The sequence below is a fragment of the Aquarana catesbeiana genome, linkage group LG04, assembly GCF_042186555.1.
Source record: "Aquarana catesbeiana isolate 2022-GZ linkage group LG04, ASM4218655v1, whole genome shotgun sequence".
Taxonomy (NCBI): domain Eukaryota; kingdom Metazoa; phylum Chordata; class Amphibia; order Anura; family Ranidae; genus Aquarana; species Aquarana catesbeiana.
Window position 1 is genome coordinate 569,412,480 of NC_133327.1, and position 15,414 is coordinate 569,427,893.

The 15,414-nt window shown below is 39.2% G+C and overlaps 1 protein-coding gene across 4 annotated transcripts in view; it reads right to left on the reverse strand.

Annotated features, from left to right (window-relative positions):
• The window catches only part of LOC141140658 (sodium/calcium exchanger 1), a 495,383-nt gene that overhangs the window by 130,283 nt on the left and 349,686 nt on the right, over nucleotides 1-15,414 (reverse strand). For 2 of the 4 annotated variants that reach the window (XM_073628054.1, XM_073628055.1), the window contains exons 3-4: nucleotides 15,153-15,259; nucleotides 5,496-5,516 (exon numbers count right to left, since the gene is read on the reverse strand). In XM_073628054.1, the coding sequence (XP_073484155.1) occupies nucleotides 5,496-5,516; nucleotides 15,153-15,259 (128 nt within the window). Of the gene's footprint in view, nucleotides 1-5,495; nucleotides 5,517-14,645; nucleotides 14,750-15,152; nucleotides 15,260-15,414 lie in introns of all 4 variants that reach the window. The other 2 variants (XM_073628057.1, XM_073628056.1) reach the window with 2 other exon arrangements.

Consider the following 15,414-nt stretch of genomic DNA (forward strand, 5'->3'; position numbering starts at 1 on the left):
TAGTTCTTTCTTAAGAAAATACCAAGGTAGCATCTCTGACCATGCAATGGGCAGTGCAGCAGGAGAACCCTGAAAATATAATTCATCTCATTAATTCTCCCTGTGTTTATCTGGCTATTTACTAGTCATGCTGTGTCATATAATACATATCTTGTAAGCGCTCTTTCCAAAATGCATTTATGTAGTTCCATACGATGTGATGTAAATTGGTTTGTTATTATCTACAGATCCCTTGGGTGTACAAAAAATGACATTCTTAATGCTGGAGCCGAGCATGCTGCACAGCGCTTGCTGTAGTTTTATGAGGTCTGTGTGATTAGCAAATTACTTTACAGACTGCATTATCTTTTAAAAATGCCAACATCACAAATCCCATTTATCATTGCTGGCTTGGGGAATACTAGAAATGATCCTGCCTTGAACAGCAGCAACACAAAGACAATTAAAGGGCATTTCTACCTAGATCAAAATCATTTATTCTGGAAGACTGAAGGATTCCCCTCTTTTTAGGTATCCAAGGGGTGGAGCAAAACCTCACCCGCCTTATATTTTTTATGTGCTACATTATAGAGAATGTAGAAGAAGGACTTAGACTACATCAGGGATGTCCAAACTACGGCCCTCCAGCTGTTGCGGAACTACACTTCCCATGAGGCATTGTAAAACTCTGACATTCACAGACATGACTAGGCATGATGGGAATTGTAGTTCCTTAACAACTGGAGGGCCATAGTTGGGACACCACTGGACTACATGGTGACGTGGCAAGTAGTCAGACTCCATGACATTGCAGTCATGGGAAGTCAGGTAAGAAACTTTGCTTTTTGGGTCACTGAGAGATAGAAGAAGCCAGAGTGTAATTCTAGCTCAACATCAACCAGCTCAAATATTGGCTTTGGGTAGATTGGGTATTCACATCATTTAATGTGGATTTTCATTTGGGGAAAGTTTATCCTTGAGACTGACAGCTAATTAGGTGAAAGATAACTTCTGCTTCGATTTGAAAAAATTTGGACTGACCCTTTTTATTTGACTATTAAAGATAGTTTAGATACCGTATGTACTTGAGTATAAGCCGACCCGAATATAAGCCGAGACACCTAATTTTACCACAAAAAACTGGGAAAACTTATTGACTCAAGTATAAGCCTAGGATGGGAAATGCAACAGCTACTGGTAAATTTCAAAAATAAAAATAGATACCAATAAAATTACATTAATTGAGGCATCAGTAGATTAAACAGAGGCTGTGATATCAGCAGTCATCGGACCACCCACAGAGGCTGCAGGTGCCCGCAGATGATTTTAAAACTGGCCCTTTAAAAAAAAAAATACAAAAAAAGGTCCTTAAGTGCATTGTGTTCAGATGCCGGACACATTGCACTATGGGAAGCGCAACGTTTATGCAATCATGAGATTGCAAATGCGGCACTTCATTTGTGGGCTTTTGTCCCGCCTTGCAGCGCTTTCTGAAGCGCCGAGTATCTTCCGCCTGGCACTCGTAGTATCTATTACTATGTCCGGGCGGTTTGATTGACATCTGAGTTAGATGTCACTTCCTGTTTTCTCTCTCCCATTGTGCCCGAGAGAGAGAAAACCGGAAGTATGAGGAGCGGACTCCTCCATCGCCGCTGCCAGTGGAAGGAGACACAGCAGGAGAGGACAACACAGCAAGGTAAGTACCGCTGTGCTCCCGTGGAGAAGGAGGAGGGAGGGGGGTTTGATGTGACACGGCCTGCATTTATTTGGACAGAGGCCACATTTTATGTGACATAGGCTGCATTTAATGGGACACAGGCTGCATTTTATGTGACACAGGCTGCATTTAATAGTACACAGGCTGCATTTTATGTGACACAGGCTGCATTTGATGGGACACAGGCTGCATTTGACGGGACACAGGCTGCATTTGACGGGACACAGGCTGCATTTGACGGGATACAGGCTGCATTTAATGGGACACAGGCTGCATTTTATGTGACACAGGCTGCATTTAATTAGTACACAGGCTGCATTTTATGTGACACAGGCTGCATTTGATGGGACACAGGCTGCATTTGACGGGACACAGGCTGCATTTGACGGGACACAGGCTGCATTTGACGGGATACAGGCTGCATTTAATGGGACACAGGCTGCATTTTATGTGACACAGGCTGTATTTAATAGTACACAGGCTGCATTTTATGTGACACAGGCTGCATTTGATGGGACACAGGCTGCATTTGACGGGACACAGGCTGCATTTGACGGGACACAGGCTGCATTTGACGGGATACAGGCTGCATTTAATGGGACGCAGGCTGTATTTTATGTGACACAGGCTGCATTTAATGGGACACAGGCTGTATTTTATGTGACACAGCCTGCATTTTATGTGACACAAGCTGCATTTTATGTGACACAGGCTGCATTTGATGTGACACAGGCTGCATTTGATGGGACACAGGCTGCATTTGATGGGACACAGGCTGCATGTAAGGAGGGACTCTGCTGGGGGCACCTGATGTAAGGAGGGACTCCGCTGGGGGCACCTGATGTAAGGATGGACTCCGCTGGGGACACCTGATGGCATCTGGTGGCAGGTGACGTGAATAGTGACATGCTCAGGGCTCCCACTGATTCTGCATTATGGTGAGTTGATAGATTTAATTTTATATTACAATGTAATAATAGAAATAATGCGCTTCAATCTTCCTGACACCATAACAACCATAGTACCAGCATGATTGAAGTGCTAACACCAGGTGTTTGGAGTATCTTTATCTGCTGATTGTTAAACTTTCTAGAATACACATATTTCTATTGTTGTGTAGGATCTGGGCCTGCTGTCCCTCCATCCCTCTCTCCCTCTCCCTCCATCCCTCGTTCATCTTAGACGCTAACCACACCACCTGAGCCACGCCCACTATTTCGCTGAAACCATGCCCATTTTCACCAAGTGGGAGGGGTCAAAAAGGAAGGGCAGGGTCTGGCGCCCCCTCATCCTAAAACTTCCCCAGCTGCCACTGAGCGGAAGAGACCGGAGAACACTGCACTGGAGAACAGGTAAGTGGGACCCTCACTGGAGTATAAGCCAAGGGGGGCTTTTTCAGCATAAAAAATGTGCTGAAAAACTCAGCTAATACACGAGTACATACGATAGATTAGAAATTTAAACGGGAAATTAATCATGAATTTTAGATGTACATTAACACAAAACAATTCTCCTGCGCTTGGGTGCTGGGTCTAGGGATGTGTGTCGCAGTCAACCCTTTTGTATAGAATGTCAATGGTCTTGCTGCCCTCCTCAGAACAATGGGTGTCTTTGGAACTGAAACATATAGAAAAGGAGAGGGCAAACCGACCTTGTGCATTTCCAAAAGTATTTTAATAAAAGTAAAACAGCAATGGTTATACTCACATAGAAACGTGGTATGCAAGTATATCAAGGCAACAGCAATAGCGAACGGTATCTCTTGGTTCATTCGTTTTCTATGGGTTATAGATGTCCTCTGACATCTTTGGTTTCAACTATAGACCCAAGAGATACTGTTCACTATTGCTGTTGCCTTGATATGCTTGTATACCATGTTTCTATGTGAGTATAGCCATTGCTGTTTTACTTTTATTAAAATATTTTTGGTAATGCACAAGGCTAGTGCGCCCTCCCTTCTTTTCTAGATGTGCATTAACTACTGTAGTTAACATATCATATTCATATATATCTTGGAGACAGGTACTATATTACCAGCAACAGAATGAAGCATGCTTTCTATTGGGTGGGATCTATTTATAAAACTAGACCAGGCTGTTCTAAATACTTGATTTACTAAACTCAAATAGGCTGTTCATTTTGCAAGGAAATGTTCCCTTAGCTTAGCGAATGTGGTGAAATTTTTTTGGAAAGAATAGCCAATCACATGCTAGGAAAATGTAAAAAAAATACAAAACAAAAAAAAAGATTTTTGCTTGCATATGTTTGAATAATGGAAGTCAGCAAAGTTTCCCCACAATAATTATGCTAAGGGAAAATGCCCTTACAAAATGAACAGCCTATATTCCTTTAGTTAATCAACCCCTTAAAGATTATCTAACGCCAAATTTTGTTTCCATTTTGAATAAAGTAGGGAAGGGTTAAAACCCGCCAGCTTTTTTGCCTTCTGTTTAAGAGATTTCCCCTTCACTTTCTGTCCAGTAGAAACAACAGGAAGTGAAAATGAATCTTTTAAAAGTTAGGTAAATCCCCTTTAAAGCTACTTTCACACTGGGGTGTTTTTTAAGCACTTTTGGGCTAAAAATAGCGCCTGTAAAGCGCCTGAAAAATGCCTCCCCTGCAGCCCCAGTGTGAGAGTCCGAGTGCTTTCACACTGCAGCGGTGCGCTTGCAGAATGTTAGAAAAAGTCCTGCAAGCAGCATCTTTCGGGTGGTGGGGGAGCGGTGTATACACCGCTCCCCCACCACCCCTGCCATTGATATCAATGGGATTCGTTGCCAAAGTGCCTGAAAAGCACTTCAGCTTTGCGGGCACTTCTAACCCTTAATTCAGCTGCTAGCAGGGGTTAAAAGTGCCCCCTGCTAGCGGCTGAAAAGCACCGCTATAACAGCGGTAAAGCGCCGCTAAAGTTAGCAGAGATTTACTGCTAACGCCCCCCATCCCAGTGGAAAAATAGCCTAAGACAGCTGTAGTTGAATGAAGTGTCATCATTGGAAGATCTTTTACATTATTCCTTTTCTGGTGACAGCTCAACTTTTTGGATTTTCCCTCACTTTCAGTCCTGATGACAACAGGGACACAGACAGCTATAGAAAAGAATGACGGGGGGGGGGGGGGGAGCGGGGGCTATCTTCTCCCCACTCTGACCAAAGCAAAAAACAAAAAAAACTTTTTTTTTAAATTATATTTTATTGTACCTACAGCATTACTTAATTATATTACATTCATTTTCGCTCTCCTTTAAGAAGCTAATTTCCAGTGATTCTATGTTGTAACATAACAGATGGTCACCCAGAGAAGGCCTCAGCATCAATTACCTGCTTGGAATAAGAGGAAATCCTAGTTTAAAGCAGAATATTGTAAAATCCCAATCTTGGATGCTAGCAGACCTTAAAGAGCATATTGGCTTGGTATGACGGTCTGGGATTAAACAGAATGTTGGATTATTCAGTGCAACCCCAAGAGCATGGTCGGCTGATTTCAACACTATCTATACTAGCTGCCAAAATCCAATTCAGTACGTTAATCACACTTCACATCAGTCAATTCCATTTTAATTGTTACTGAAACAGCTGTTTTATGTAAAACCGACTAGTTGCACCGTTTTTAAGAGTACCTCTTATAACACAGCAAATACTTTTCATTTCATTACAAAATACTAAAAGTCACTGCCACCGCTGCAAAATAAATCAAGAAGAAAACGACCAACATAATAAAAAGAACAAATAAGGCAAAAGCATAACTACAGTGCAGACAGGGAAATTGCTAAGGTGGAAATCATAGGAAATGAAATGCTTACCAAGCTCATTCAATAACAGGGCTGCGAAGAGAACACATAGGAGACAGACACAGGATAAGAAACACAAATGAATAGTGATAATGAAGAAGATGACCACAGAAAGATTTGTATTGAGCTGGGGAGGCTCAAATTAAGTGTTGGCCGCCATTGTGTGAGAATGCATCCAAGTGCTTTACTCACAACCACTGACATCACTGAGGCAACTATCAGGCCACATTCCCATGCATATTGGTTCAAGCCACAGAAATAAATGATGATGTCATCGGTCTTTGAAGAATGAAGTTTATCACCCAGAACAATGGTCATTGTCACAAAACGGCTGCCTTACATGAGTGAGAAATATTTTTTTTTTAATCTACTAATATGTGAATATTATTTTTCAAATGTCAACAATAAGCATGTTAACTAAAAAGCTGTACATTTCCTGAAGAGGGTTAATGTAACAGTTAAAATTTTATGTATAAACTACAGGAAGCATTCTGAAATATCGGAGTCATTTAATCAGAAAATGTGGAACCCACCTCTCCTGGTTATAAAAAACATGCTGCTAGCCCAATAACGTATATAAGAAAAAGCAAGATACTCCCAATGGTTTATAAGCAGCTTATAAGTAATGAAAAATACTTGTTTTATATAAAAATATTGTTTTTATTTTCAATGGGTAAAAATTGCATCAATAAAAGCAGCAATAACAAAAGGGAAAGGGGAACATGTGGAGGAACAACAAGAGCTCTGGTGTACACAAAAATAAACATATTAGATGTCTATATGGCATTTAACAAAAAAAATCCAAAAATGGTATATCTGTGGATATTACTGTTTAGAGTAATCCCAATGCATTTCAATCATAATTTTGTATACGATCTTCTTCAGGGGTTTACAGAAATGTATAACATATCAATACAGAATATTAGCGATATTGACATCAATAACATCATCATCACTGAGAATAAAGAGCCTGTATATGTAGGAATTAAAAAAATAACCAAGGGTCCTACATTTGATACGAGAAATATTTAAATAGCCATAGCAAAAAGACAAAACATAACTTCACATCAGGATATGCACACGGTGCTCCACCATCTAGAAAATGGGCAGGACAAGAGGTCATATTAATTAGATGTGCAGGGGTGGGGGGGAGACACAATTGCGCGTATGATGAATATAATATCTAGAGATGAATTACCTTCAACTTTTTTATTATTGTAAGGGTATCCTATGCACTGATACAGCATGTGGGTGCTTTAATGGTGAGGAACTGACGATACCACTAATCTTGTGATGAACGTATAACTAGCCGCCTGCTCTGACATACTAGATAAATCAACATATGACACACTGGATTGATAGATAGGTAAACAAGGTAATTATAGCCATTGAATGCAGCTTTACCTATATAGACATATGTTATAGACTTTTATAAATATGTATACACCTGTTGGAAACTTATATCCGCAAGGTGGTACATTTAACCACTTGCCGACCAGCCGCTGTCAATATACTGCGGCAGGTCGTCACGATCCCGCGAGCCGTCGTAGCTGAATGTCGGCTCCTTTAAGTGGGATAGCAGGCGCGCATGCACCCACTGCACTACGGGGGTGCTGATGCTCGTGGCCGGTGGTCACGATGACCACTGGCCACATGCGATCACGGGCACGAGAGGCAGAACAGGGACATGTGTGTGTAAACACACAAATTCCTGTTCTGTGAGAAGAGGCAGATTGTGAGTTCCTAATAGCTAGGAACCATGATCTGTCATCTCCTATAATCAGTCCCCTCCCCCAACAGTTAGAACACACACTAGAGAACACAGTTAACCCCTTGATCGGCCAGTGAAATTTACACAGTAATCAGTGCATTTTTATAGCACTGATCACTGTATAATTGTCAATCATCCCAAAAATGTGTCAAAGTGTCTGATGTGTCTGCCATAATGTCGCAGCCTCGATAAAAATCGCAGATCGCCGCCATTACTAGTAAAAAAATATTAATAATAAAAATGCTATAAATCTATCTCCTATTTTGTAGACGCTATAACTTTTGTGCAAACCAATCAATATATGCTTATTGCGATTTTTATTACCAAAAATATGTAGAAGAATACATATCGGCCTAAACTGGAGAAAAAATGTGCTTTTTAAAAAAAATAATAGGGATATTTATTACAGCAAAAAGTACAAAATATTGTGTTTTTTTTCAGAATTGTCACTCTTTTTTTGTTTATAGTGCAAAAAATAAAAACCGCAGAGATGATCAAATACCACCAAAAGAAAGCTCTATTTGTGGTTAAAAAAGGACGTCAGTTTTGTTTGGGTACAGCGTCGCATGACCATGCAATTGTCAGTTAAAGCGTCGCAGTGCTGTATCGCAAAAAATGGTCTGGTCATTGAGCAGCCAAATCTTCCGGGGCTGAAGTGGTTAATCTGGGAAACACATTCCTTCAGCACAAAGCACAGGATTTGAATCAGAGCATAGGATACCCTTACAATAATAAAAAAAGTTGAAGGTAATTCATCTCTAGATATTATATTCATCATACACGCATTTGTGCCTCCCCTTTCCCAACCCCTGCACATCTAATTAAGTATGACCTCTTGTAGACAGAATTAGAATCCATGCCCATTTTCTGGATGGTGGACCACTGTGAGCATATCCTGATGTGAAGTTACGTTTTGTCTTTTTGCTCTGGCTATTTAAATATTTCTCATATCAAAGGTAGGACCCTTTGTTATTTTTGAATTCCTGCATATACAGGCTCTTTATTCTCAGTGATGATGATGTTATTGATGTCAATATCACTAATATCCTGTATTGATATGTTATAGATGTATCCCCCTGAAGAAGATTGCATACAAAATTATGATTGAAATACGCTGCGGTTACTCTAAACAGTAATATCCACAGATATATCTTTTGTGGTTTTCTTTTTGTTAAATGCCATATAGACATCTAATATGTTTATTTTTGTGTACACCAGAGCTCTTGTTGTTGTTCCTCCTTTTCCACATGTTCCCCTTCCCATCCTCTTTCCCTTTTGTTATTGCTGCTTTTATTTATGCAGTTTTTACCCATTGAAAATAAAAACAATATTTTTATATAAAACAAGTATTTTTCATTACTTGTAAGCTGCGTATAAGCCATTGGGAGTATCTTGCTTTTTGTTATAGGAGTCATTTAATAAGCTAATTTGAGGGCTTTTGTTACTAGTATGAGATGTGTTATGAGAACTGTAGCTAGATCTTATGATTTGTGAATTACTTTTAATTGTATTCTATTGTTTAAACAAATTGCCCTGCTATCATTTAATTTTTTAGTACATTTTGTTCAATAGAGTAAAAAAAATTATGAGCTACTTAGTGAATCTTCCTCTAAGGAGTGTAGTACTATGACATGGCCATGAGATGGCAGTGATGCTTTGCATGTCAAACAGCATGTTTTAATTAAAATGACCAATCATCCACTAATTTACCATTTAATAAGTTTGACCTAAATTCCTGCCTAATGGTTTGCAATTATAAAGGCCTGTGTTAAGTGAAATGTCATGATTCATATACAACATATATATATATCTATATAGATATAGATATATATCTATATCTATATATGTATTTGATTGTCATATGTTGCTTTCTGCACCCACAAAAGGTAACAAAGGCTTGCCAAATATAATATACTCCATGAGGCCATTTACACAATAACACAAGGCTCTAATTAAATAACACTGGAACCCCAATCCAAGAGGTAGCATAAACCTCATTAAGTTATTTTAGGGTTATAATGCAAATGAGCAACCTGGTGTGTTTTATCACAAAGCCAAGTTTCTCTTGGCATTCTATTTTGTGAAATCATTGCAATTATTTTTATGCATGTTCACTAATTAAGAAGCTTTTGTATCCTACCCAAAAATCTACAAAACGATGGATTTCATGCAGAATATGCTAATGGACTAATTTATCATTAGAGGCATAGACAAGTTAAGAAGAAGACTTCATTCCATAATTATATTTATGTCATGGTATTTGACATATCTATATTAGACTTAATTAAGTAATCGAATGACTCGGCCAAATGAAGCTAATGTCCTTGTATATAATAATACACCTGATGTAATACAAGCTGAATCGGTCTAAGAACTGAACACAAGGCTGAGAATTTAGATTCTGTAGTGGCTTTCCAATTTTTGTGCTTTATGTCATGATCTGTTTAGGTATTATGCACTAATCGTAAAGGCTCTGTCCACCCAAAACTTGTTCTTTGCTCAGCTGTAGAGTGCCGGGTTGACAACCTGTTGGTTGCTTATAATTAATTCCTCAGCGATAGAACCTTCCTTGTTGTCCGCCATGGCCTTCATGATTTAAGTAAGCTTTTGGCTCAACAAGATAACTGCCCAGTCTCCAGCTTGCTATTACCACACAAAGTCTGACAGTTAGCAAATGAATTATGGTGATGCAGGCAGAGCAGGAATTTCGTAGATGACTTCTCATCACTGATGGCACAGGGCACTATAAGCAGCTTATAGGTTTTTCAACCCATCATTCTCTGCTCAAGAGTTTTGAGAGGACTTGGCCTTTAAGAAGGTATTTTTATTATATGTATTACTGAACAAATCTGGTTGGTTTCAGAATGCCTTATTTGAATCTCATTTCAGGTTCTTAAAGAGACCCTTTGAGGTTAAGCAGAAATACAACTGAAGGGTCCCTGAAATAGAAGAGCCCTTATAATCACTAATTCAGCAGTCCCTATCTCCTTCTTCCCCTTTATTCCAGGGCTGCAGCCTCCATCAGTGACTTTGAAAGTTGACTCTTTGGGATGTGTTGGATGCATGTATTTCCTGCCACACGCCATGGTTCCTTTCTTAGAACTCAACAGTGACATATTGGTCAGAGGATGGAACCACAGCTGGCAGTGGGGGACAGTGACATCCAACACTCTCAGAGGTGTCAATTTCAAAGACACTGCTGAAGGCTGCAGCACTGGAACAGAGGGAAAGTAGGAAGAATGGGGCATCGCAGAGTTGAGTATAATTGCCCTTAACTTGCAAGACCCTTTCATGTGTATTCTTAGTTAACCTGACAGGGTCAGTTTTTTATGGCATTTAACACAAGCAAAACAAGTCTGAATTTAAAACATGCATATTCATATAATTGGTAAAATCTCAAACCTACATGCATAAAGTCTTTTTATTATTGTAAGCCATGATATTAGTAACTTTCAATGTAAGTAACTCGTACAGTTTGTATAGTTAACAAAGCGCATGCATATTCCTATTAGTGAACTCTATTATTGGCATGTTTATCTGTGATGTGACAGCCACTGCAATCATAATGTATGTGATTGCACGGCATAGTGTTTTAAAATGCGTAAATATTTTCACAGTAGGTTGTAGGGTGTCATAAACCTTTCTTCATGAATCTTTAATTTGACCTAAAGCTGGACGTATAAAGACTGTTTTTTTACCTATGTAATAAAAATGTGAGCACGATATCTGATCATTAACATATATATTTAATGAATGATGAAAGGGCCAGTTCACTCAAAACTAGAAACTAGATACTAAAAAATACCTATTTTTTTTTTTAATCTTTCATAGACCCCTCCAGCAAGATCTGTGTACTTTTGTTTACAAGTTCAGTCATTTGCTCCAAATATTAGAAGCAGACTTGTACTTCCCATGGGGTTTTCCATTTATGCTTTAATTAAAATAACTCCAAAATTCAATAATGAAAAAGAAGCAAAGCAAAAAAAATACATGTGGTATTGGCCTCTTTTGGTGTAGTATTTTCAGAGTATATTGTCTAAGTGGATTTGGGAAAAAAAAGATTTCTACTTAGATTATTAATGTTGCTTGAAACTATAAACCTAAATAACAGCTTATGGGATGGGTGAACAGTTCGGCCCGAGCATAAGTTCGGGACGAACTTTGGTTGTTCGGGTGTTCTGCAGAACAGAACACATATTGTTCGGGGCAAATTCGAAAGCCGCCGGAACACTGTTAACGTCTATGGGACATTAACATGAAAAATTAAACGTGTCAATTTTAAAGGCTTTTATGCAAGTTATTGTCATAAAAAGTGTTTGGGGACCTGGGTCCTGCCCCAGGAGACATGTATCAATGCAAAAAAAAGTTTTAAAAACGGCTGTTTTTTCAGCAGTGATTTTAATAATGCTTAAAGTGAAACAATAAAAGTGAAATATTCCTTTAAATTTGGTACCTGGGGGGTGTCTATAGTATGCCTGTAAAGTGGCAAATTTTTCCTGTGTTTAGAACAGTCCGAGAGCAAAATTACATTTCTAAAGGAAAAAAGTAATTTAAAAGTACTCGCGGCTATAATGAATTGTCGGTCCCGGCAATACAGATAAAAGTAATTGAAAAAAATGGCATGGGATTCCCCCAGTCCATTACCAGGCCCTCTGGATCTGGTATGAATATTAAGGGGAACCCTGAACCAAAATTAAAAAAAAAAATTGCGTGGGGGTCCCCCCAAATTCCATACCAGGCCCTTCAGGTCTGATATGGATATTAAGGGGAACCCCACACCAAAATTTTTTAAAAATGGCGTGGGGGTCCCCCCAAAAATCCATACCAGACCCTTATCCAAGCATGCAACCTGGCAAGCCGCAGGAAAAGAGGGGGGGATGAGAGAGCACCCCCCCATCCTGAACCATACCAGGCCACATGCCCTCAACATGGGGAGGGTGCTTTGGGGTAGCCCCCCCAAAGCACCTTGTCCCCATGTTGATGGGGACAAGGGCCTCATCCCCACAACCCTTGCCTGGTGGTTGTAGGGGTCTGCGGGCAGGGGGCTTATCGGAATCTGGAAGCCCACTTTAACAAGGGGACCCCCATATCCCGGTCTCCCCCCTGTGTGAAATGGTAACGGGGTACAAATGTACCCCTACCATTTCACAAAAAAGTGTCAAAATGGTACAAAGACAAGAGACAAGACACAACTTATACGTTTACGTAACCGGGAAAAATGCGCCACTTTACAGGCATACTATAATAGACAGCCCCCAGGTATGAAATTTATAGGAATATTTCACTTTTATTGTTTCACTTTAAGCATTATTAAAATCACTGCTCCCGCAAAAAAAGTCCGTTTTTAAAACTTTTTTTTTTGCATTGATACATGTCCCCTGGGGCAGGACCCGGGTCCCCAAACACTTTTTATGACGATAACTTGCATATAAGCCTTTAAAATGAGCACTTTTGATTATTCATGTTCGTGTCCCATAGACTTTAATGGTGTTCATGTGTTCTGCCAAATTTTTTGCCTGTTCGGTATGTTCTGGTGCGAACCGAACCGGGGGGGTGTTCGGCCCATCCCTAGACAGCTTGTGTTGAATATATCTGTCTCAGCAGAGGCCTTTGTTTGAGTCACTCTATTTGTATATAACAAAACCAAAAACAGGGACAAAAAACTCCCAGGGGCATTTAGACAGCCAAAAATACAAAATAGTTTATAATAAAAGTCAATAGGATATATAAAAAATACATTTTATTGATACAAAATATAGAAATATGTATTTTTGTATCAATAATAATATATTTTTTATATATTCAATTGACTTATTTTGTATTTTTGGCTGCCTAAAAGCCCCTGGGAGTTTCTGTGTCTGTTTTTGGTTTTGTTACATAATTTGGGGTGAGCCGCACTTTTTTCACCCGTATGGATGGGCTCCTCTATCTACTTTATTTGTATATATGGAAATCCAGAGACCATTTAAAAACTGGAAAACTTAAAGTCGTGGATAGAGGTAAGAGGGGTTAGAAATCCTGTCATGTTTTTATTGCTGTCTGTGCCCTCATTAGAGCGATTTGTCCTCTCTACCCTTCCTGTTTACCATTATCATTGAAAGTGAAAGATAATCCCAAATGTTGGGTTGCCTCTAGAACAGGAATAGAAGGAAAATCTTCCAATGGGGACACTAGCTCTGGTGACAACCAAGAATTCGTTCACTTTGGAGGGATTTCCCTTTACTTCCTGTTTTGGCTATCAGACAGGAATTGAATAAAACGGGCACAGATGGCAAAAAAAAACATCCCTTACCCTAGCCAAAATGATAAAAAAAAAGTTTTGCCTTCAGTTACCCTTTAAAATGTGCATTCTTCAAAAGTTAATTTTGCTCCAGGATATCTTAGCTGTTGTATGCCAAAGAACCACGAAAACTCATCTCCTACAAGAGAAAATTGAAGAAGTTCTGTTTTTTTCTTTAACACATATCAACACTGGAGCCACTTCTTCAAGCTTGGTGTAAGTTCACTTTCCAGTATAATGTCAATGTGTGGCATTATTTAACAGGCAACTATCAGAGTCACAGAACTTCGTTAATTGTCCCTTTTATGGGAAGATTTTTTTTGCACCTCAGCATACAACAGTTGAGAAATGTTGGGTCACAATAAACATTTGAGGATTTTCCATTTATATTACATTACAGAGTGTGTGCTGCTGGAGTCTACAAGAAATGTAAGAAACTAGTGGGTAACCCATCAGATTACCTTAGCCAAAATAATAGTTTTGAATGCACTGACTCTTAAAAAAAAAAGTGCTTGATCTGTAACCGTGGTCCAGTTATTAAGAGAAATTGATGGAGGACTTTTTTCTGATCAACTCTATACCATGGCATGGGATTACTGAAAAGCAAAACACTGTCTAACTACATTATTTATAGCATATGTATGGGAAGGCTTTTACATCAAAGAGACAGTGTACACTAGGTTTACTACTGTGACTTGATTACTTAATTTAGGTCTTGTGTAGCATAAGATAGCATCTGTGCAATTATGCAGTTATACATGACATGTATGTAAGTGGGAGGAAAACAAAAAAGGAGATAGAGATGTCTATGTAAAACCATTCTTTACTGGTGGTGACTTATGTATAGTTACTTTCGTTCTTCCAGTTAACCCTGAGAATACTTCTATAGCAACCTAAAGCATTGTGAAATTCTATCATGAGTCAGTCAGACTTCCTTAGAGAAAGATAAGAGAGTAGTAACAAAGAGCTGGCTAGGCTGTACAGGAAGCGTTGCACAGAGTTCAGATGCTAAGCAAGAGGAGAGAGAGCAAGTTGTGAGAGTTGGGAATTACAAACAGAAGAGGAGCTTGAATTTTTGAGCTGCTTGATTGGTCTTATTATACTCTCACACCTTTCATTCCTCCTCGTATCCAGATTGGTTCTTCAAGCACAAGGTAGAAATAGGACTCTTTGTCATACTCCTCTCTGTCAAGTATTCTAAGGGTTATGTACTTCCTGTGGGGACACAAGACAAAGGGAAATGGATGTTTGCAGTCACACACATGCTTCAAAGATCATCTAAAGCTTGATGGTTATTATGAGGTTATGAAAAAAGGATTGTGCACACATCCCTTCAAGTACGTCAAGAGGCTATCCACTACATGCATATACTTTGATCTGAACAGTTATCTTACGTAGTATAAACACTGGAAGCATGTGTCACAGAAAGCATGTGTCACATTAATCAAATTGAAGACAATCTGGAAAGCTGAAAATGTGTTATCTTGACAAGAAAAGACCCTTGCTTATGTACGTAAAAGGATGTGTGCGTTTGAGTCAATGGTTTCAACAAGCCATCCATGTTTGCTAAGTCAGACATGTTACTGGTTAGGGCTCAGCATGATAGCAGATCCCCCACCTTTCTTCTCACTCATCTCCACCAGACGAGGTTCCCCAATCTCAAGGTAGAAGGTCTTGTTTTTCTCATATTCCTCATCATCAATTATTTTCACTGATATGGTTTTGCTGCAAGAAGAGAAGGAAAGGTTGAAGAGAAGAAGCATAGAACAAAGCAGAAAAAATAAGAGGGACAAAATGTATAGTAAGCAGCATCAAGGAAAGGCAAAAGAGCAGGAAATAGAAAGTCTAGCAAAGGAAACCCAAAACAGGACAGGCAGCTA